Source organism: Gracilinanus agilis, chromosome 2 (genome assembly GCF_016433145.1).
Source record: "Gracilinanus agilis isolate LMUSP501 chromosome 2, AgileGrace, whole genome shotgun sequence".
NCBI lineage: Eukaryota > Metazoa > Chordata > Mammalia > Didelphimorphia > Didelphidae > Gracilinanus > Gracilinanus agilis.
Window position 1 is genome coordinate 288,929,124 of NC_058131.1, and position 24,118 is coordinate 288,953,241.

At 48.2% G+C, this 24,118-nt stretch overlaps 2 protein-coding genes across 3 annotated transcripts in view; both read right to left on the reverse strand.

Annotated features, from left to right (window-relative positions):
• SLC12A5 (solute carrier family 12 member 5) overlaps positions 1-13,244 on the reverse strand; it is a 41,797-nt gene extending 28,553 nt beyond the window's left edge. The window contains exon 1 of one of the 2 annotated variants that reach the window (XM_044661385.1): positions 13,112-13,244. In XM_044661385.1, coding sequence (XP_044517320.1) covers positions 13,112-13,244 — 133 coding nt within the window. Of the gene's footprint in view, positions 1-3,009; positions 3,065-13,111 lie in introns of those variants that run through there. The other variant, XM_044661386.1, reaches the window with a different exon arrangement.
• A 461-nt stretch (positions 13,245-13,705) lies between these two features.
• MMP9 (matrix metallopeptidase 9) lies at positions 13,706-19,967 on the reverse strand. Its single transcript, XM_044661387.1, has 13 exons — positions 19,818-19,967; positions 19,296-19,528; positions 18,829-18,977; positions 18,590-18,718; positions 18,266-18,439; positions 17,897-18,070; positions 17,629-17,802; positions 17,287-17,442; positions 16,797-17,082; positions 16,560-16,699; positions 15,500-15,650; positions 15,309-15,412; positions 13,706-14,014 (listed from the first exon to the last, which is right to left on the reverse strand). The coding sequence occupies exons 1-13, from the start codon at positions 19,965-19,967 to the stop codon at positions 13,905-13,907; spliced, it is 2,130 nt and encodes a 709-aa protein (XP_044517322.1). The 3' UTR covers positions 13,706-13,904.
• Between the last annotated feature and the right edge of the window lie 4,151 nt (positions 19,968-24,118).

The window sequence follows — 24,118 nt, forward strand, 5'->3', positions numbered from 1 at the left end:
GGGGCGGGGGGGGGGGGGGGTGAAGAGAAGGGAAGACTGAGAGGGGCGTGGCCGGAGTGGGGGCGGGGCGGGGGAGGGACTGGGGATGGAACCCTCCTCCCCTCCCCCTCCGCCTCTCAGGGGCCCCAGGGAGCACTCAGCTCGAATCGGCTTTCAATTAGCTGCAGCGGCCAGAGCTCCCGGGGCGAAAACAACATCTCAGCACGGACAGTGGATCCTCCCCCCGGGGCCTGGGGACTGGAATCCCCGTTCGAGGCTCCTCGGTGTTCCTCCATTCTCCATGGACCATGGGGGCAAAGGCCTAGATAAAAGCCACCCCCACACACACAATCATTTCCAAGCCTAGAGTAGGAATATTAGAGATGGAAGCAGCCTTAGACTATGTAGTTTAGTCCCATATTTTACGAATGGGGAAACTAAGCCCCAGAGAAGAGAAATAACTTTCCCAAGGTCATAAAATGAATTAGTGGCAGAAACAGAACTAGAATCTAATCTTTTGACTCCAGTTCAACACCCTTTCCACTATAACACACTGCTTTCTCCATCTCAGATGTCCATAAATCTCTCCAGGCCCTGTGCTGACTGGCTCCTTCCCAGTTTTCACCCCTTAATCACAAAGGATTCTGTTTCTAACTCCCTTGACCTAATCTGGCCTCCCAACCTAGGCTCTGGCCTCTCTTTTTCTTTAAGGAGAAGAAGAAGAGAAAGAGGGAGGGAGAGAGAAAAAGGGAGAAGGAGAGAATCTTCTAAACTGGCAACCAAACTCCAAGAATTCAAAGGTTTGGAGGAGAGATTGGATTTCTATTTCTAGTCTTCTCTTTTCACAAATCCTTCCCAAACCTGGCGGGGAGGCGGGAGGGAGAGAGAAGGTTCCACAGTAACTCCTAATACTCCTGGGAGTGTTGGAGGGTCAAATTGGAGGAAACAATGGGGGGAGGGGGTCAGAAAGCTCCCTCCAGAGGCTTCTAGTCGGAATGGAGAGAGATTCTCTCCTTATTAAGGCTACTGGCTCAAGGAAACTGGAAGATAGAGAAAGACCCTACAGCAAAGGTCCAAATCCACATTTTCCTCAAACCCTTGTCCCTTCACTCCCCCTCTCCCCACCCCCACCTCAAATCGGGAGGACCTGGATGCTGCAGCAAGAGAGATTCTACCAGGCTTCCAAAGCACGTCCCCCTATTCCACCCCCCTCACCGCAGCCTGAGCCCGGTGTTGGAGTGGGGGGAGGGAGGGACAAGAGCTGAGAGGCAGGTGACTCCAGGGTCATGGTGGGGGGTGCTAATGAAGCCTCTTAGCTCTAGCACTTGAGGGGTCATCCTTTAGACTCCTCCAGGCTAGGGGTTGGGAGGCCTTTGGTTCTCTGTGGCAGAGATTTGAACAGTGGAAATGGCCATACAAAGGCTCACCTTCTGCTTTCTCATCTCCATGTCCATACTACCATAATACACACACACACACACACACACACACACACACACACACACACACACACAGCCCTAACTCCTTGGCCTAAATTTCTTAGGATTTCCAGAGGCAAAGTGAAGGGAAGAAAAGCCTTCACTAGGCTGTAACACCCTGAGGTCTTTCAGTCTCTGCGGCACCTTCTCCCCAGCAATCCCAGATCCACAGGCCATAAGCTCAGGTTTAGCTCCTCCGGCCATCTCATAGAGTCGGCTGCCAGTAGCTTGGGCCCTGTCCATCAAGCAAGGCCCAGGGGAACATTTACAGCAGCTGAGCTCAGACTGCCCGACTGGGAGCCCAGTTAGAGCTCAGGGGACGCTATGTCTCTAGGGGGCGAAAAAAGGGAGGGGGGGGTGACAGGCTTGATGGATTGACTGACCGACTAGGGGCAACTGGGAGCAGAAGGGGGTGGCTGTCCCTGAAAGCTCTTAAGGAGGACCAGGGTAGGGGTAAAGAAAGCGGGTGTCCAACAGACAGAGGGCTCAGCCTGAACATCGAGCCATTGGCAAGCCTTCTCAACCACCGCAGAGTAATCCGCAGTGCAATGATCATTGCTTCGAGGACCCCAGTGATCAGCTCCCGAGGAGCCGGGCAATTTAAGAAATGCGGAGCCCAAATGCCTGGAAGGTTCCCCACCAACATCAGAGTAAAGGAGGATACTATAATCCTAAGGGGTGAGGGAGACGACCTAGCTTCGTCTCTGAACATAGCCAGATAGACGAGGAAATGGGGATCAGACCCCTAGTTAGGATCAAATACCGAATGGTCTTAAGCGTAACCTAATCACGTCCCTACAGAGTGGCCTACGGTAAAAGGGCTCTGATAACACAAACCTTCTACTTGCCCCCTCCCCACTTTCCCCTACCTTCCAATGTCAGTACCAGTAAGTCTCTGCAGCCCCAGCTAGGAGGTCGTCACATGACTCCCACCCCCTATTCCCCAACCCTCTACTCCCACCTCCAGTATCCCCTCTCTGCTGGTGAGCTCCGTGTGGTGGAGTGGGGGGAGGAACTGCAGTGGCTTTTGCCCAGAGTGCAGCTAGGCAGCAGCACACTCTGCGCTAGGGAAGGGGCACCCACTCCCGGGGTCCTCTCTCTGGGATCAAGGGAACCCAGATCTGGCCCTAGAAACCCAATCCTAAAACCCTTCTTTGATCCGAATCTTGTCCAGCCCTTTGGTCTATTCCGACCACTGCAGGAACAGCATCACTTCAACTGCTTAGCCCCTGGGGCCCCAAAGCCACTGCCCCAAGCAACCCCCGGGCTCTGCGTCGGGTGCATTCCAGAACCTCGGACAGCGCAGAGAGCGCATTCCACCAGAGCAGCGCCCACGCCGCCAAGCAGAAGCAGCTGCCCCAGGGGGCAATTCAGAGCCTTCCTATAGTCCCCAAGGGTTGTCTATTTCTCCGGAGGACCGCCACCCCCACGCCTCTTCCTTTCTCCTCTGCAACACTTGGCCGCCCCGAAGCCTATAGCCCTGGTCCCCAAAGGTGGCAGCCCCCCCATCTCTATTTTCCTGCTTCCCCCGCCCTGTAGGCCCCCGGCTTACCCGGGTTGGCTCCCCCGTCGCCATCCTCGCAGTCCGTCAGGTTGTTGAGCATGGTGGCCGCCGCGCTGCGCCCCGGGGGCTGGAGCCTGCAGCTGCTAGGCGTCTGCCCCGCCTGAGCTGGAGAGCTTTCTCCCCACTCCCCTCCCGACTACAGTGGAGCACTCTCTTCTCTCTCCCTTTCGTCCAGATCTCCCCTCGGCGCTGGGGGAGGCTGCAGTGCAGAGCCGCCGGGCTCCCACACACACTCTCTCTCTCCCGCGCACACACCCGGACACAGACCCAGACACACACACACACACATACACACACGCTCTCACACCCGCGCGCGCCCCCTCGCAGCGACCAAGCTGCTCAGCTCATCTCGTATGCAGGAGGCGTGAGCCGCTGGCGGGGTTTTAGGAAGAGAGGAGGAGGAAAGCTAGGGAAAAGAGGGTGCAGGGAGGGGGGGGGTGGAGATCGAAGCGATCGGAGACCCGCGGTTTGCGTGGCTCATGGCCGGGAGGGCTGTGAAGGTGGGGGGGCAGCTCCCCTGAGCAGACGCAGCGCGCCCCTCTCTCTGTGCGGGCGGGGCCGCGGCACGTGGACAGGTGCCATCCAGCGCCCTAAAAATAACACGGGGAACTGGGTCGTGGCCGTCGGGAGCCGGCCCCGCAGCGTCTGCTTTGGCCCAGACTGGGGCGAGGGTGTCGGGGGGCGGTGAAATAGCCCGGTAGGAACTCTAAGCCCATTCCAACCTCTCTGCTGGGGGCAGACTCCCCCTCTTCCTACTGCCCCTCCCCCTATGTCCTAGTGAAGAAGAGAAGGGGGAGGGAGGACAAGATGAGTGCCAGAGCAGAGACCCTCGAAGCTCAATCCTTCTGGGGAGAGTACGTGGTGAGTTCTCTTATCCTCACAAGTGAAAAACCACCTGAATCCAGGCCCCAGAGACCAGCCCCCCCAGAAAGAGCACTATTAGATGCCAGTATAATCTTGCTCCCAGGGAAACGTTGGGCGTTTGGGACAAGGAAAGAACACAGCTTTCTGTGCTAGCTACTGCTTGGACTGACCTGGGTGTCTGAGGTTGTGAAAAACTGAGGCCTGGGTCGTAGATCTGGAAGATAAGGCCATGATCAGGAAGGAGGGGGACTGGTGGGGGGGAGGGGGAAGGTGGCCACCTGCTGGTTAGGGACAGGCTTTTCTGCCTTAGAATTCTAGTCCTCCAGTCACTAATCCATTAATCCGAGGATTTTGATCAGGAGCTGCCAGTACCAACATTCTCCCCACATTACTCCCTCCTTCATTTTCTCCTTTCTCTTCCACCATTTTGCTATCTAGAGCCCCCCTCTACCTCTGACATCTAGACTTGGGCCAACAGTGATAAACTGGAAGGTGTAGGCAGGGGTGAGGTCCTAGGCAGCAACTTGTGATAAGAAGGAAGAAAGGGAAGCCATAAAGGGGGAAGGGAGCATATGAAGCTTTAGAAAGATCTAATATCTAAAGAGAGGAGGTGAGATCACACTCAAAATGGCCCTAATCACAGTCTCTCTGGCTTCCAGTGGATGGTATCTTTCCCACCCCCTTATTCTTCCTCAATGAGGGGAGTGAGGAAGACTCAGCTGTACCTTCCAGCTCCTCCTAAATCACTAGGCTTTGATGGGGAATTGAAATCTACTCAGCTTTTTTTCCTCTCTCTTCTTCACTCCCATTATGTCTTCACCTTCTCCGGGAATCGTCACCAATATCCACATGACACTACCACCACCCCCCAGTTCCTGGGCTACAAATTAGGCTTGTGGACTCTAGGGTAGATACTCTAAAGCTCCAGAATCCTTCTTTGGAATGGCTATGAAAGATCTCTGAAAGAAAGGAAAGCTTAATGGGCAAGTCTCAGGACTTGGTGTTAGTGTGCTGAATCTGGAATTAAGAGATAAAGATAAATTAAGAGATCCATTTCTGACATTTGCTGGCTATATGACCCTATTCAAGTAACTTAGCTCCTCTGAACCTCAGTTTACTCATCTTTAAAATGTGGGGATTGGACTAGATGATCTCTAATGTCCCTTTTAGCTCTAAATCCTATTATCTTCTCTCTCTAGCCATTCCAGGGAAGACAGAGAAAGAAACAATAGAGCTTTGTACATCTTAAAGTGCTTTAGAAATGTGAGCTAATATCACTACTAGGTTATGAGCTTCATGAAGGCAAGAGCTATGTCTTATCTAGATTTTACATCTTCCTTCAATTCTATACATGTGGTATGAGCTTAATAAACGATTTCTGAAGTAATTGGTAAATAAATTAGACACTGTTCTAGGTCCCTGACTTCTTCAGGACCATGGACAAAGGCCAAATGTCCAGATTGTTTTTCTTGGACCTGTCATAGCCCTCAACACTTTGTCAAGCATATGGAGTCCCTGAGCAGCTGACCTGCTCTGTATGGACTGGTCATGAGGAAAATATACTACTGACTTCAGTGACCAATTGATTTAGGTTTTCGGGGGACCCTTCAGAGAATGGGATTGTTTCTTGTGGATAAAGACAGAGAAATATTCTTCTTCAGTCTCCTAACTAGATCCCCAGAAAAAGTGTGAGAAAAATGATCAGTAATAACTACACAGGATTGACAGTGATACATGCCTCTCACTTCTCAGCAGACAGGTAATGAGCTATAGTTGTAGGGGAAAATATACATTTTCAGACATGGTCAATATTTTATTTTCTTGACTTTAATTATTTGTAACAAGGAAGTAAGAAGTTCTACTAGGAATTGACAGTGTTGCAAAAATAATATCAATTAAATATTTTTAAAGAAGAAATAAGGTATAGCAAATATGAATTTTGCTATGGGCTAGATTTCCAGGTTTATTTGGTAACTGAGTCTGCATAGGTAGTGAATAGACTGGCTATGAAAGATTTTTTAATTTGTTGCAGTCATCTCTACCCTGAAAGGTAATATATGGATCACAAAGGGAAACTGCCTTTCTTCATGATCCATGAAGAATAAACTGGAGGTATTTGACTAGAAACTTCTTGACCACTTGTTGGGAATAATGTAGAGGGAAATTCCTGCTTAAGGGTAGGGCTATTCCTGAGGTCCCTTCCAGTTCTGATACTCATGATTCTAAGCTTTTCTAATTCTGGGGACAGTACCCTACCTTGATCCAACCTTAAGGTGTATCTTGGACACAGAAGGTAGGCTGAGAACAAGAACCTGGGATGAGCACTGGAAAGTCACTAAGGGGAGCATTCAGAAAGAACAGTAGGAGTGACCATGATTCTGGACACACAGCCACCTCCAGAGCACCATCTTCTGGCCAGAAAAGTCACCTTTCTCTCCAGAGAGAGATCCTAGCTCTACACTGCTTAGAACTCTTGTTTGTCATAACACAAAGGTAGCCTATTTATGAAAACCTAGCCTCATGATAAACACTTCTCTCAGAAAGAGGCCAATTTAGAGCTCAGACTTGGACCTCTGAAGCCCAGTGCCTCTGAAAACTGGATATTGGAAGGCATTATTTGGTTATTTCACAGTTCTCTAGTCTAGACCATCTCTGCAGTTATGTTCTCTAAAATTTCTTCCGTCCCAATAGACCTACAGATCTCTTCCCACACCTATTCCCACTGAAGTCCAACATTCAGGTCCCTAGAAATTCTTACCTACCTCAGAGATAAAATTCCCATCTCCCCAGAGTTATCTTGGAACCAGAGGTTTGAACAAGTACAGCATTCTAGACTGTGAGATCCCTAATTAAACAAATGCATATGTATCCTTTGCCCCACCCTTATCAGGTTCTCCTGCCCCATTTCCAGAATGTTAAAGAATGGAGAAACAAAAGATTGGACAAGAATAAAAAACAATCTCAGAGCTGGAAGACCTAAGAACATAGAATATCAGAGCTTGATAGGACTTTAGAAATAGCCTGGTCCAACTCCATCACTTTGAAAAAATTGTGCTCCTACCATAATATTATTAAAGAAATGTTCAATTCAAGGCAAATGAATCCCATATCTGCTCTCAGGAAAGGAGAGCCTATATGTTGCTGATATGTGCCAGGCAAGGCAGAGGAAGAGCCTTCCAGACCCTCCAACCCCAGCGCCCCAGAAGGGACAATATTCCTCTCACTGTGGACCTTATTTCACCTCTCAGCCTCCGTATTCTGCCACCCTCATTCCCCACCGCAGTCTCCATGACAAAATGCCTCCAGGCCCACTCCAACATCTCCCCCTAAACCTCAGGCTGTAAATGATGAGTCCAGCAGAGTCCCCCGCCCCCTCACTGCAGAACAAGTCAACCACCACCACTATCTCCGTGGCAACCAGTGGCTTAATTAACAGGCTGCAGCTCCATCTCCATGGCAACAGGACCCCAACAGCCACAGATTCCCTAAGATTTGGTCTTGTCCCCTCTCCCCTTATGAGGTCCAGAGTATGAGAACCTCGGCCTCAGATTCCTAAGACTTAGATCACTCTGGTTCATTCAGAGGGAGGAAAAGAGTAGGGGAGCTTGTTGCCATGGTAACAGCAACCTTCTTCATAACCAGTTTGTTGCCATGGAGACGTCCAGGCAGCTCACCTTGTGTGTGAGGTGTGACTGAATGGCCTGACCATTCGTGGATCCCAAGCATTGGGATGAGAATTGGATATGTGTGGAGTGGAGTTGGAGGAATTGGATATGTGTGGAGTGGCACAGATAGGGAAACTGAGGTGAAGGTAATTCATTGGTTCCCTTTTTGCCATATCAGTGTCACTCTCCTATGAAGAGAGGACATGAAGAAATAGAAGCAGAGTGGGTAGACAAGAATTCACTCATTCATTGCCTATCCCCATCATTTTTCCTATGGTACAGGTTCAGAAGAGAGGTAATGTGGCTTAGTATATATAGCCTTCCTTAGAGTTAAGATCTGTGTTCAACAACTTCCTCTGACACATACTGACTGGGTGACCCTGGGTAAGTCATTTAATCTTTTGATGCTCCAGGTGACCCTCTAAAACTAAATTGCAAAGCAGGTACAAATTTGCATTGGTAAACAGTTTCTTCACCCGGAGTTCATTATGGTGATAAATCTCAGGTCAGGGCCAAAATAAATCAAAGGAAGAAAAAAGCGAGGAAAACTTTGTTGGTTCAAAAGAAATTGTTGTTAATAGAATTGAGTGTAGAGGTATCACCAAGGCTCATTCCCCATCAAACACTCCAGTGCAGATTTTCCCTTAGAATCTAAGCTACACCAAATTCTCACACTTCCTCTCCACTCATTGTCTCTTCAAACCCTTTGTACTTCTTTACCAACCCCTGTACTAAAATCATTTTCACAAAGGTCACTAATAAATTTATCATTCAATCCATTTATCTTTTCTTCAGTATTCATCTATTTATGTGTCTTTGTAACTGACACTATTAACTATTTCTCTAATCCCTTGATTAAGAGACTTCGTACTTCCTGTTTCTCTTCCTGCATCTTTAATAACTCCTTGTCTATTTCCCTTACTTTATCTTCATCCTTTACCTAATTCCTAATTATGAGTTTTCCCCAATGTTCTGTAATTGACCACTTTCTTTCTCTATCTTCTCTTAGGAATTTCCTTCATTTTAGTAACTTTGATTATCATGTTTACATTGATTTTCTAATCTTTATCTATAGAGTTGATCTACTCCAAGTTTCCTTTGTCTCTAGTTCAAAGTAGAATGGAGTAGTGTACTCGAATAGGCATAGAACCATCCAGATAAAATTTCTCCCTCTTTCTCTGGCTGTCTGCAAGTACTAGAACTCTTGTCTCTGGCATCCTCATCCTTGCCCCAGTTGTTTTCCACTCCAGTTACTATTTCTCTATTTTCCAAACTGAACCAGCAGAGACTTGGAAGGAGCTAAGCTATTTAGCTCTATATTTCCAGGGAAATTTTCTATCCTATCATTGTGCATATTTTTTCTCATTCCCATTAGATAGCTCTATTGCTCCACTATCATCTTTGTGATTTTACAGAGCAAAAGATCCTAATCTAACTATCTTTTTTCTCCTGCATTAGAATGTAACCTCCTTGGGGACAGAGATAGCCTCCATTTTATATTTGTATCCTTGGTGCTTAGCACATAGTCTGATATATAGTATGTGCTGAATATATATTTTTAATTAACTGGGGGTAAAAAGAATCTAAGCTATGCTGAGCCCTTTGTGGTGGCAAAAAATTGAAAAATGAGGGGATGTCCTTCAATTGGGCTGAACAAATTATGGTATCTGTTGGTGATGGAATACTATTGTGCTCAAAGGAATAATGAACTGGAGGAATTCCATGTGACCTGGAATGACCTCCAGGACTTGATGCAGAGTGAAAGGAGAAGAACCAGGAGAACATTATACACAAAGACTGATACACTATGGTACAGTTAAATGTAATGGTCTTCTCTGCTAGCAGCAATGCAATGATCCAGGACAATTCTGAGGAACTTATGAGAAAGAACGATATCCACATCCAAAGAAAGAAGTGTGGAAGTAGAAACACAGAAGAAAAATCATTGCTTGAACACGTGGATTGATGGGGATGTAGACTCTAAATGATCACCTAAGTGCAATCTTGATCAGTGATACATGTGAAACCCAGTGGAATTGGTGGTGGCTCTAGATTGAGGGGGTCAGAGGGGAGGGAAAGAACATGAATTATGTAACCATGGAAAAATATTCTAAAATAATTAATTAAATAAAATTTTCAATTAAAAAATAAGAGAGAAAAAATAAAACTAAAAAACATCAGCTAGGTCAGCAGAGATTAACTGTTATTCTGTTATGGATAGTCTGTCAGGGTATGGACTGAAGAGAAATGAAATCTTAAAGAGTCAAAAAATGGAAAGATTTGAAGGGGTGCTCCATCTGGAATGGGTTTATCCAAATATTGTGGACAAATTGCTTTGATCATTGGGATGATATGTAAAAGCATTAAAGTATTAAAAATCCTTAAAAAAAAAAAAAAAGAATCTAAGCTATGCTTTAGGCAGAAGTCTATAGTCTACAGGACTAACCTTTCTCCCAGAATGAAAGTCAATGCTTTCATGAAATTATCCCTAGATTGCTCACTTCCTCTTCCTTCCATATATACTTTTTTTAAACCCTTACCTTCCATCTTGGAGTCAATACTGTGTATTGGCTCCAAGGCAGAAGAATGGCAAGGGTAGGCAATGGAGGTCAAGTGACTTGCCCAGGGTCACACAGCTGGGAAGTGTCTGAGGCCAAATTTGAACCTAGGACCAGGTCTCTAGGCCTGGCTCTCAATCCACTGAGCTACCCAGCTACTCCCCCCCCCCCCATATATACTTTAACTTCACTCCCTTAAGGAACCCACTCCTCTTCTTCTTTTTTTTTTTTTTATTATTTTAAACCCTTAACTTCTGTGTATTTACTTATAGGTAGAAGAGTGGTAAGGGTAGGCAATGGGGGTCAAGTGACTTGCCCAGGGTCACACAGCTGGGAAGTGTCTGAGGCCGGATTTGAACCTAGGACCTCCCGTCTCTAGGCCTGGCTCTCAATCCACTGAGCTACCCAGCTGCCCCCACTCCTCTTCTTCTAATGGAGAGGAATAGAGGGAGCTCTCTTCCACTTGGGTAAGAATGAAACAGAAATAGCTGGAACAAAGATTCAGCCAGATATTACACCCCTTTAAACCAACAGTCAGCAACCTTTTTGGCCATGAGAGCCATAAACGCCTGCAGAAGGAGGAGGATGGAGGAAGAAGGCGATGGAATATGGGGCAGGGGCTGAAGGGTCCCCTGGGGCACATCCTGGGGCTTTGGCTGGACTGGCTGGTTGGGAGGTGGAGCCAGATATGGCTCGAGAGCCATATGTTGCCAACCCCTGCTTTAAACCATCATCTCTACATTTCCCATAGAAGTAGCTAGTGGGAAGTTGGATGGTTGAACCTGCTTCAAGTTTTTTGGGGGAATTAAATGGTGGCTTGATTTGCCTCCCAGGGTGAATCCTTAGGTATGACACATGGTCACAAATAGAGATACGGATAAGTACACACATAAACATAAATACATTCACACAAGTATTGACCCACTAGCCCTGGGAACTAGGGCTTCCTTGCTCAGTCAGATTTTGTTTGTCCTCTTGGGGCTCAGGGAGAGGGGTCTATATGTAGTAGGGGAAGTAGTCTAAGATTGAATGGGCCATCAAGAATACCCCTATCATCCCTAAACATGGGAAGAAAATACTATTCTTCCTCCTCAGACACATAAACCTGCACACATGGATATCCATCCTATCCCATCTCTCCCTCCATGAATACAACATCATTAGATACAGGCCATACAGAAAACACACAGAGAATAGACAAATTTTCACACACAGGTCACACAAAATATTCCATACAGAAAAGGACAGAATAGCCACATCTATATGCACAAGGATTTACATAGGCCAGCCTTCCCAAACACACTATTCCATATACAATCTATGTATTTCCAGGGCATAAACTCCCCCTGCAAAAAAATACACATATACACAGATCACACACACACACACACATACTCCATGGGCCAGCTCATGAGTAGGAATAGTCTGAACGGTTCTGGGATGAACACATTCCTATATACATACAGTCCTCTCACCCATATACACACACAAAAGCATACATAAACAGGCAACACACATACCATTCCACATGCAAACTGTGGTTTATATGGGTGCTTGCATAGTACCCACAAAGTAAGTCAAATTTCCAAAAGGAAGGGGCACTAGGACAAGAGAGAGAAGGGAATGCTTAATTGTAACATTGCTCTAGCACAGAAACACTGGGTTCAACCTCAGGTATACAGGATTAGCAATCCAGTAAAGAAGGAGAAAGAGATGAAGATTAGAATTAGGATGTGACTAGTGAGGAAAATGAGGACAAAGAGAATGAAAAGAGTATTTACCCACCATGGAAGAAAGGTTGATACAGACAGATTGATAGCAGGTGAGGCCTCAAAGGGATATGGTAAAATAAGGCCCTTCTGGACTCCCAGTTAGACAGAGGACTAAAAGGAGGGTGTATTCCTACTCTCCTGCCTGAAGATCATATCCAGGGATAGGTGGCCCTAAAGGTTCCTAGTAGCCAGGGGGAGACCCCTTCTCTAGAGAGTGCTCTAGGCAATAAGTGGTCTAGGATCCAACTATCCTACCCCAGCCTGTCACAGTCTCACAGAGAGTCAAAACTGAAAGGGACCATAGACACTATTGAATTCACATCCATCTGTTTTGCAAGTGGGCAGAGGCCCAGAAAAGAAAGGGATTTGTCCCATATCACACAGTCGTTTAGTCTGACAGAAATGGAAGGCAAAGATGGAGAAGATTATCCTGCAAGACAGGGAGCTGAGCAGGAAAACCAGTACCTTGTTAGCAACAATACTCAGTTCTACTCCCTGTTCTCTTCCCCCCCTCCCTTTCCTCAGCCTGCTGGAGCTTCTGAGGATAGTGGAAACATTTCCCTTCTCTTTCTAATCTCCCTCTAATCTTCCCCAGTTCAGTCTTCCAGGATGCCCCTTACAGTCCGGAGATCTCACATCCCAGGGGGCATTTCTCCTCTCCCATAGGAAGAAAGTGAGGCACAGGACGGTTTGCAGAACAAAGACCAGGAGAGAAAACAGGAATCCTGAGGCCCATTCCAGTGTCAGATTACTTCCACATTATCCAGAGTTTCCTGAACGTTGGAAGAGGAGGGCAGGGGTTCCTCCTGGGGTCTCTCAACTACTTTCATGGGTTCTCTGTGGCTCCAAAAAAACAGGCGTCCTTCCTCCAGCCCAGAAGACCCATTTTCTTCCTAGAGGCCCCAGTCCATCCTAGGCCCTGGCTCACGTACTATCCTAAACCCCAGCTAATCCCCGCCCCTCCCCTTCTCAACGCCCCCCCTTTAGACTCCTCCTCCTTTCGGCTAAATCTGCCCGATCTATCCCTCTAGGCCACTAACTAGGTACCAATCTCCCAAAGAGCTCAACCCCGCCCTTTCTAAAGGCCCTGCCCACCTGAGATTGGTCCCGCCCCCTTCTTCACAGGGCCATTCATCAGGTTAATCCCCACCTTTTGGCTCTGGCCCCGCCCTTTCTCCCTGACCAGCTCAGCCCCTCCTCCTTTCCTTTGGGTCCGGGGCAGTTAAGTTACCCTCGGAGCCTCCGCTACCTTTGGCGTCTTCTCCCCGGCAACCAAGCCGGTCGGGGTCCGAGAGGGGACCCGGGCTGGAGGGCCTCTGGTGTCCCCCAGGGGACAGAGAGGTGACTGTGAACCTCCGGCTCATGGCGCGTGGCGGGAAGGGGATTGGGGGTGGGTGGGTGGTCCAGGTACGGTGAACTCAGGTCTGGGCTGAGCTCTCTTAAGTAGCTGCAGCCGGGTCTCCTGGAGGGAGACTGAGCTGCTGCTCCCCCCGGCTCGGCTACCGCTACTCGCCTCGCAGGGTCCTAGCGCCCTCTATGCCCTTTGCTTGGCCTCTCCGAGAGGGCAGCCCACAGACTCGGAAGAGGTGTGAGTGCATTTGGCGGAGGGGCGGAGAGTGGCGTGGCTGGGGTAGACCCCAGCCCGGGACTCGCTCTGCCTTCGGGTCAGGCTCTTCTTTTCAGCCAAAAAGGGTATTCTCGCTGTCCTTTTGTCTTAGAACACCTCCCCCACCCCCACCACTACACACAGACCCTGCTTTCTCCCTGACCAGGGGCCCCAAGAGGACAAACGAAATCCGATTGAGCAAGGCTTCGAAAATCCGAGTTTATTAGAAACGTTCCCGACTGGGAGGAAGGAACCGGCCCTGCCATGCCCTGCCCTGCCCTGCGCTGCCACCAGCTGCGGGCCGGCCCGCACCTTCCGTTCCTTTCCGGTCTATCCCCATTTGCCCAGCAAAACTTTGTCCTCTCATTCCTAAACTCCCAAAGCTATGACCCTGACAGCTCCCAGGGAAGCTGAGGGGTTAGTCGTCTTGGCAGTGCAGGAGGTCGTAGGTCACGTAGCCCACTAAGTCCACCTTGTTATCCTTGTTCACGCGCCAGAAGAAGACGTCCTGGCAGAAGTATGTATCTCCTGGGGTGGAAAGTGAGGAGGGGATATGAAGATCGTATCTTAGATTTGGGAAGAGTTCTCAGATATCATCACCTCCTCTAAACTCCCCAGCCGGTAAGGGAATGTTCTTGATAGCCCGAACTCCATACTTTGGTATGAATCCCCTCAACTACATTCTTTACATCTAGCTTCTATTTGAAAGTGTCATCTAGCTTCTATTTGAATATCTCTGATGATGGAGAGCTCTGTAGTACAGAGAGAGGGGGTCATGATAGAATATATATATTCTACTAAAAGAGGCAGCCAGATCCATTGTTGGAACATTTTGGAAATGTTTCCTATTTATGGGGAAAGCTACCTTCCTGTAACTCCCTTCATTGCCCAAGTTTAAAGCTATTTTGTATGAAAACTTCAGATATTTTACTCCTGTCAACGTCTCCCTAAATCTTGGCTCTATAATAAACATCCCCCGATTTTTTTCAACCAATCCTTCTAGTCCACTTCTCATCCTGGTTACCCTCCTCTGGCTGGGGGCTACAGCTACTAAATATTCTTTCTAGAATGAGGTCCCCAGAATTCCTAATAGCATTTGACCATATCAGAGGACCATTGTTATTAGGACAGTCACCTCTCTGATTCTGGGCATTGGACTTTGAATCATACAGACTGAGATTTCATTAACTGCCACAAGACAGAAATGACTCATATGAAGCTTGTGGTCAAACCCTAGCACCTTTATCAGAGTGTTGGCTGACTACATCCTCCCACACATGTACTAATGATTTTAGAATCCAAGTGCAGAATTTTATATTTATCTTCATTTAATTTAATCCTATTAGATAAAGCCAAATAGTCTATAGACTTTTTTCTTGGATTGTCATACTGCTATCCAACACATTAACTACTCTTCCCAGCTTTTGCATTAATTCCCCTGATCTATGTCAAAAAAAGGAAATTAGTAGAGTTTGTTCTCAGTGAACCTGGATTGGCTCCTATTGATCACTGTTCCTCTCTGTTCTAAATTGCTCATGAACTATCCCTTTAATAATGCCTTCTAGAAAAAGAGTTCGCCTCTGTGTTATGGCCCCTTTTGGCAGTCTGGTGAAGTCTATGGACCCCTTATCAGAATCATGTGTTTAAGTTAATAAAAATGAAATGTACAAGATTATACTTCCAGACCAATTCCACCCTCTCCCTTCCCAGGTGACATATCCTGTTTGATCTTATGAGGGTCATGGGAGGGGAAAGGACAGAGAATATGGAGATAGGCCCAGAGGAACAGGTCAAAGAAGATGGATGGCCCTATATTCCTTACCTTTATACAGGAAAACATCGTGAGTATCCTCAGGTACTCCAGGGAACATGTTCTCCACAGGGTAAGGTTCTCTTGAGTCTACCTTTTGCTTCTTCACATCCAACCTTGAAAGAAAGTATGGGATTTCTGTCCCATCCTACCCTAAGCATCCTATCCCCCAATCACCTTAGTCTGCTCAGGTTTTCTCTTACCTCCAATATTGATTCTGGCTGAACAATAGCACCTTGCCTCCATTATGTTGAATGGCGCCTGTTATCCTTTGAACACTGGGATCCAGGCCCAGCTTCTCCAGTCTCCGGGGACCCAGAACTGACTGGCCTGTGTATACCCACACTCGTTTGCCTACAGAAAGTAAGAGAGGGAATCATCAAGAGTTAGGTGAGGGGCAAGGGCCCACATCCAAGAGAAATTTTGGAAGGGGAGGATAACATAATAGAAAGAGTGCTGGATTTGGACTCACAAGACCTGAATTTGAATCTTTGCTCTGATATTTATTTGATCATAAGAGAGTCACATAAACCTCTCTAATCTTCAGTTTCTTTATCTGTAAAATGGGGTAGGGGAAAGAAACTTTGCCTACTTCACAAGACTCTAATGAGGAAAATTAAAATGTGAGTTATTTATTATTTTAGGTTAAAAGGGAGTTCTGTTCCAATGACACTCTATATCTTTTCACTCTCTACTTGCTGGGAAAAAGAAAGGCAGTGGGGTAGAGTGAAAGGAGCAGCGAATTGGGAGTCGATTCTTACAATTCTTATTCCAACTTTACTACTTGCTAAACTTCATTGTTATTGTTGTCTGGCTTTTCCTGACCCCATTTGGGTCTTTCTTGGCAAACATCCTGGAGGGGTTTGCTATTTCCTTCTCCAGCTCATTTGACATATAAAGAAACTGAGGCAAACAAGGTGAAATGACTTATCCTGGGTCATACATCCAGGAAGTGTCTAAGGCCAGATTTGAACCCAGGAAGAAGAATCTTCCTGACTCCAGGCCTCTCTCTGTATCCACTGCTGCCACCTAGCTAGCTGCCCTAATATTTCAACATCTTGAGCAAATCATATAATCTATCAAATGAGAGGTTTGAACTAGCTGATCTCTAGAAGCCTTTTCCTCTCCATAGGTCATGAACCCCGGTTTTATATGGGCTACAGAGCCATTATCCTGATCTATGTAGCATTCTATAAATCAGGCAGGCTCTCAGACCCTTTAAAACCTGTCTAATGGGGAGGGAGGGTCTCCCTACACCTTTACCTGAGAAGAAGAAGAGTTTCTTAGTCAGAGGATCTTCGAAAGCCGAGTCTAATTTCCGGGGCAATGCAGACCAAGTGTTAGCGATGAAGAAGGGTCCTTGAGTCCGCCCCTCGGAGCCCAGGGGGGCTCGCCAGTACCGCCTGAGGAAGAAAGGTCAGTAGGGGGCGCTCAGCCACAGCTCAGGCCATCCCCTCCCAGGACTGCCTCTGAGCCCCTAGTCCGGAGACTAGACCTCACCCGTCTTTGAAGAAGTGAAGCTGGCCTCGGATCTCAGCGATGGCATCAAATATCAGGACGCCACAAACATCGTCAGCTGGGTCCAAGGGCCCAGTGGGGAGCACAGGGGGGTTGGCTGTGGGAGGACCAGTGGGGCCAGCTGTGGGAGGTGCTGAGGGGCGAGCAGTAGGAGGGCCGGTGGGTCTGGCAGTGGGGGGTACAGAGGGACAAGCATTGAACTGAGTGGTGGAGTCTGGCTCTAAGGGAGAGGAGGTCGGAGGTTTGGGATCCGGCTCAGTCCTAGAACCTAAAGATGGGAATACAAGAACTGAATAAGATTCTCTTTATCCCCCTCTCCATTCCCATTGCCCAATTCCACAGGTAAACTTGTGCCTCTCCCATCACCACCTTTAAATTTATAGATGTTAGAATCAGGACGCTCTTTCGACATCTGGATGTTGGTTCCCCGCTCCCTCTCCCAGCAGAACCAAATAGGGTACACCACCCTCACCGTACAAATGTTGGATTCCCTTCACGTCATCCTCGTGCAATGGGGGTCCCTCGGTAAAACTGTACATTGGGAACATCAGTGCTTCCGGCACAGATGAGTGGTCCAAGCCTAGCGCATGCCCAAACTCGTGCGCGGCCACGAGGAACAAGCTGTACCCTGGACGGGGAACGGGGAATGAAGCAGGGGTCCAGACTCTCACTGCTCGTCCGCCACCCCAGCCCCCCCATCCTCACTGCATTCCTTCCCAGCCACTGACATCTCTGTCCCATCAACCCCTCGCTCAAAGCTGGGTATCTCGACTGGAGACCTTCCCGTGAGTCATTTATCCTACCCGTTTCCTACCTCGATCCTGACAGAAGCCCCACTTGCGATCACGGTCGAAGTCATCGGTGGTCGCACACCAGAGGCGACCATCACTGCGGCCCTCACTGGTGCAGGCGGAGTATTCTCGATTCAGGAAAGTGAAGGGAAAGACGCAGGGTTCCCCTTGGGAGTTGCCTCCGCTCACCGCAGTATCTGTGGAAGATTCAGAGGCCGGCGGTGAGGTTGTCATTCTCCTCTAGGAAGAGAAGGTGGTGGGGAGAGCTGCGCTGGAAGACACAATCGGTACCTCGGTTGGGGCAGAAGCCATAAAGCTTGTCCTGATCGTAACTGGCAGTAGTGGCACACCAGCGGTAGCCGTCAGAGCGTCCTTCAGTGGTGCAGGTTGTGTAGGAACGACCCTCGAAGGTGAAGGGAAACACGCAGGGCTCGCCATTGGCGTTACCATCCAGGGTGTAGAGCACTAGAGTCAGAAGGCGGTTCTGAGATTCGCTTCACCCTCCTTTTTTTCCTTCACTAACTAGCTAGAACTCCAAATCCGAGACCCGAGAAGGCGAAGGTAGGGGCCGACGCCTCTTCCCGTTTCCTAGTGCTCTTCCCTCGCTTTCTTCCCACCCTCCACCGCCACCTCCCCCTTGTATCTGGGCCCGAAGCTCACGCTCGCTCGGACAGAAGCCGTAAAGGCGGTCCTTGTCATAGTCAGCCGTAGTGCTGCACCAGTGCAACCCGTCAGAGCGGCCGTCTGTGGTGCAGGCGGAGTAGGAGCGGCCCTCGAAGGTGAAAGGAAAGTGGCAGGGGGCTCCGTCTGCGTTCCCGAACCGCGTTTTGATCACTGTGGGAGAAGAGGGAGACCAAACAGTTAGGCAATCACTGGGCCTCCCAAGAAAAAGCCTTACCTGGGACAGGGAAAGATACAAAATTCATTGAGGATGGATGGGGTGAGGGGAGGGGGGAGCGAGGGGATAGTGATCTGAAGTCTCACCGACGCCTTTGCCTAGAGTCCAGAACTCATCGTCATCAAAGTGGGCATCTCCCTGGATTCCTGGGCCTGGGGGGAAAGCATGAGCCAAGAGTCCATCTTTCCCGTCAAAGGGGTATCCATCGCCGTGCTCTGGCAAAGGAAAAGAGAAGAGGAAGGAGCTGAGTCAACCTGCGGCTACCGGAAAGGAGCTCCAAGGGCCTTTTCCGAGCACAGTCCGATCGGTTAACTTGCCCCCTCACCTCTGGTCCCAAACTGGATCAGGATGTCTGCCTCCCCGCTGCTGACACGTGTGAAGGTGAGTGGGGTCACTCTACTCCACAGAGCAAAGGCTCGCTCGAAAGCATCATCCGTCACCTCAGGAGGCAGGTCGGGGGAGTAATTCTGGATCCTACAAGGGGAGGTGAGAGAATCAGAGCGTGCGCAGGCACACACGCGCGAGCGCGCGCACACACACACACACACGCACATCATCACCATCCTGTCCGCCACGTCTCCTATTTTCAAATGAGAAAATTGAAGCCCAAACTAATCGAATGGCTAAGGTCACAGGACGAGTTAGCTGCAGAGCTGGGACTGGAACCCAGATCCCCTAATTTCCCGGGCCTGTGCTCTTTCCATCACACCAAATTGCCTCTGGCCCGCCCCAGGAGTCCCTGCGATAGGAGCGCTTTCTCACTCCCCACCCCCGATTCCTCTGCCCGCTAACCGATAGGTGATGTTCTGATGTTTCCACTTCAGTTCACCCTCGAAGGTTTGGAATGGGGCGGCGTCGGGTACTCCGCAGCGCGGGGCGCGCATTGCCTCGATGGTGGCGCTGTCCAGCTCTCCCGTCTGTGGCAGGGCCAGCTGACGCTGGAGTTTCTTTAAGGCATGCTTCAGAGAAGAGTGTTTTTGGTCCAGAAACCCTGCCGGGATGTAGCCGTACCGAAGCAGATATTCCTGGTGGGAAATGACTGATAGGTGAGCACTAGTCCTCTCCCATCTGCATTGACTCCTTCAGCCTCCTACCCTTCTAGTCCCGGCGACCAACCCAAGACACAGCCTCTGTACTGTAATGCCAGTCACACATGCCAGTATCTATCCTCTGGCGCACACCACACCCCCTGTTTAGATCCTAATTCACTCCCTAGATGCCTGGGCACGCCCCAAACCTTAGCCCCTGCCATTCTCTTCATCCCCTTTTCTCATATCCTATCTCTACAGTCCTTTAGGCCGGCCAGTTGCCTACCTCAGCGAATTGCTGGTCAGTGAGAGTACTTTTTCTCTCTCCCGGGAAGTTGATCAAGATAGACCCGGCAGAGGGGCGCTCTCGGGGGGCAGCTGAGCAGCAGCCCAGAACTAAGAACAGCAGGTCGAGGAAAAGCCAGAGCAGTGTCATGGTGAGCTCTGTGGCAGACTGAGGCCCAAAGGTGGAGAAGGGGCTTTATAGAACAGAGGATGAGTCAGGGGGCAGGCAGAAAGGAAGGAGGGGCAGGAACTCCACCTCTCTTACCCTCCTCTTCAGGTCTGCCAGTGATGACTCAGGAGATTCAGAAGTCTGTTTGGGGGGGGCTTCTCTTCCCCTAAGGTTCACATCCCCTTTTCTTTGCCTGGCTCCAGCCCCCAACACCATGCCCCTTTTCCCCTCCCCATCCCCTTTCAACTACTGGAGCTTGATTTGTCGAGTCAGGACCCCAGACTCAGGAAACCACAGCCAGGCTGAAGGAGTTTGGGCACAGCTGGAGAGGCTGAGGTTTTCCAAGTTGCAGAGTCTGTGGGAATAGGATGGAGAGGATGAAACCAGTGGGTCAATCTAAGGGAACTCAGCATGTCTTGGGGGGAAGGGGGGAGGGTCCTCCATTTGAGAAGCAGATTGGTGGAGTGGGAAATGGCCTCTTTTTCAGAGTTAAAACATCTAGACTAGAATCCCCCTCTGCTATTTACCACCTGTGTAAAATGAACAAATTAGTTTCCCTGTTTAGATCTCTGGGCTTCAGACCTCTAGTTATTAAATCTACCTACCTAAGTTGTTTGTAACTCATCGAATGAGATAATAGATGTAAAGCTGCCCTTTCAATGTTATACCTATTTGAGATTATAAGCTCCATGAGGGCAGGGACTGTCCTTTGCCTCTTTTTGTATTACCATGCTTAGCTCAGTGCCTGGCACATAGCAGATGCTTTAAAAATGTTTATTGAATGGAATGAATTGCTACTCTCCATCGTCTTCCTCTCACACTCTAAGTGTCAGGCCTCCTCCTTCTGAAGAAGCATTGGAGTACAACAGAAGGGGCCTTGGGTTAAGATTCAGAAGATCAAGACTCTGCTAACTGATCTGGCATAAACTTGTTGTATCATCTTGAGCAAGTCATCTATCTCTGGATCTCAACTCTCCCATCAGTAAAATGAGAATCCCTTCCACAGCCCTATACAGAGGGATTTCTGCTGACCACTCTCTCCTTCCCAAAGATGGAGAATTTCTACCCTGGTTAGGAGTGAATTAGGGGTTAGGTGGGGTCTGAAAAGGGAGGAGGTTGTGTGGGGTTCTCTACATCAACTATTCCTATTCCAGGAAAATGTTTTAGGAACTACATAAATGTGAGATGCTACTAATAATAAACCTGCCTGGTAGGTAGTGCTAAGACTATTATCCCCATTTCACAAATTTACTACTATTTTATGATGGAGAATATGGAGGATCCGAGGAGAGTGAAGTTATCCAGCAAATAAATGATAGAGTTGGGCCTCGATTCTAAGTTTTTTGACATATAGTCCTATGCTCTTTTTACTATGCAAAGCTTTCCTTCTGAGCCTTAGTCTTCTCATTAGTAAAATAAAGATAATTGTCCTTGTAGATCAGATGAGATAGTGCATATGAAATGAATATGAAATTTATAAATAGCGATATTCTTTATAAGTGTAAGATGTTATTAAAAATGTAATTGGCTAGGAGCAGCTAGGTGATGGAGCCAGACCTGGTGACAGGAGGTCCTGGATTCAAATTTGGCCTCAGACACTTCCTAGCCTGTGTGACCCTGGACAGGTCACTTAACCCCCATTGACTAGCCCTTAACACTCTTCTGCCTTGGAGCCAACACAAAGAATAAAGTCTAAGACAGAAGGCAAAGGCTTAAAAAGGAAATGTAATTAGTTAGCTGTGTGACCTTGAGCGAGGCACTTAACCCTATTTGCCTCCATTTCTTAATCTGTCAAATGAGCTGGAGACAAAAATGGCAAACCACTGCAGTATCTTGGCCAAGAAAACCCTGAATGGAGTCACAAGGGAAGAAAGTAATCATTGGGGAAGCAGATCTGATGCAGTGGATATGACAATGAGGATAGAGTCAGGAAGACTCATATTCCTGAATTCAAATCTGGCCTCAGATACAAGCTGTGCCACTCTGGGCAAGTCACCTAACTCTGTTTGCCTCAAAAAAAAAAAAAAAGTAAATGATCACACTGTGATGCGTGTTTGTCTGGGTAGTACAAAGAACTGGTCCATCCATATATTTATTTTGAACAGAGATTACTGATGGATAGTGAACTGAAACCAAAATGGGATAATTTCATGTTCAAACTCCCTCCCTACATCCCACCACACCATTGGCCTCTGTCTCCCAGGGCCCTTCCTCTCTCTCATACCCATGTGGAGATCAAGCTGGATTGCTTTGGGGAAAATTCTGAAGTGCTTTTAACCACTCCAAGCTTCTCCCTGAATCAATCTCCTATCTGAATGCCCATATTCTATATATGATTCATGACTGCAAACCATGAAAAATGAGCACTTCAAAAGATTAAGGCTGTAGGTCACCCTCTGGCAATAAAGAGACAGGTGTCAGAGTGAGTAGACTACAGCATGTTACCACAAAGAAACGTAAAGGAGAAGTGGTGTAAAGAGTATTGTTAGAAAAATGGAAGACCAGACAAGAAGATGGGTCAGTCAAATCATGATAGCATGTGGAAATATTTATGCCCCATTGGCATACATTATCAAGGTCCCCAGGATGCTCAGTGGACCTCTGTAGCAAGGGAGGACAAGAAAAGAGGTCACACAGGATAAGAAGGCATGAATTGGGGACCTATATGGCAGTATCTATTTTTTTTTGTTCAGCATCTTCTCTCAATCCCTCTCCCCAGGAATGAAATACATAACTATAAGGCCACTTCCTGATTCCCCAGGCCTGCATCCCAGGCTAGGGTGGGGGAAGTGGGGCAGAATTGAAGAGAACCTGAGGAGTTCTGCTTTCAACACTGAGAGGAAGTGGTTCTGGTTACAACATCCCACTCCCCTCACCACTTCCTCCCACCCTATCTCCCTTACCCAAACCCACACCAAAGAGTCTGTGTTGTATCTTGGGTCAAGGGAAACAGGGAACAGGAGACAACCTTTGGTCCCACACTCCCCCTCTCTCAATCCCTTAAAGTCTTGGCTTGAGGCCCCAGTTGAGGTCAGGGCACCCTGGGGCTCTGGGGCTCCATTAGAGGAGTAGAGGGAAATGCTTTGAATCCGATGCCATGGGGCCTCCTGGATCTGAACTGATTGGAGCCCTGGGATTCTGAGTCAGCATCCTCACCCAAGAGGTGGGATGACACAGCCTGCCAGGGTGTTATTAATAACTTCAACACCCTCCCTCCACCCCCACGAACACCCAATGCCCCAGTCACTAAGACAAGATCAGCCTCACGAGGTGGATTCCACATGGGGATCTCTTCCCCCTAGGGCATAGCATGAGCTCGATGCCTTCTTCAGGGACTCTGGCATCAGGCTCTGGGGAGGGGCAGGGTAGCTGCCTCTTGGATGCCCCTAAGGCTTGGGCCAGGAAGTAGAGGAGACACCTATGTCTGGGGAGAATGGTAATAACAACTCCCAATTCCATAATACTTAAAGATTTATACAGCTCTTCCCTGGGCAACAATCCCATCAAGTAGGGAGAGTATTACTATCCCCATTTTACAGAAAGGGAAACAAAGAGAGGGGAAGTAACCTGCTCAAGGTCACACAGCCAGTAAAAGTCAGTGTTAGAACTCAAATCCGGGTTCTTCTGACCTCAGAGCAAAGACTCCTTTTAGAAACAAGATTTCAAACCTCTCTAGAGGGCCTGGCTTTGGGGGAAGAACTCTTAGAAAGGACTAGTAGCAGGACAGCTAGGTAGCAGAGTAAATAGAGCACTAGCTCTAGAATCAGGAGAACCCGGGTTCCAATATGACCTCAAAACCTTTCTAGCTGTGTGACGCTGGGCAAGTCACTTAACTCCAATTGCTTAGCCCTTTTCACTCTTATCGGTCCATTCTTTTTTCTTTTTTTTTTTTTAAACCCTTACCTTCCATCTTGGAATCAATACTGTATATTGGTTCTTCGAAGAAGATTGGTAAGGGCTAGGCAATGGAGGTTAAATGACCCGCCCAGAGTCACATAGTTAGGAAGTATCTGAGGACATTTTGGAACCCAGGACCTCCCATCTCTGGGCCTGGCTCTCAATCCACTGAGCCACCTAGCTTCCCCTTATCGATGCATTCTAAGACAGAGGGTAAGGTTATTCTTAAAAAGATA

Coding starts and splice junctions, on each gene's coding strand:
- MMP9 (XM_044661387.1), bottom strand. CDS start 19,967: ATGACACTGCTCTGGCTTTTCCTCGACCTGCTGTTCTTAGTTCTGGGC. Junction 15,651..16,559: donor GAAACTCTTCTTCTTCTCAG/GTAAAGGTGTAG, acceptor TACTTTCTGTAG/GCAAACGAGTGTGGGTATAC. Junction 14,015..15,308: donor CGATGTTTTCCTGTATAAAG/GTAAGGAATATA, acceptor TTTCCACCCCAG/GAGATACATACTTCTGCCAG.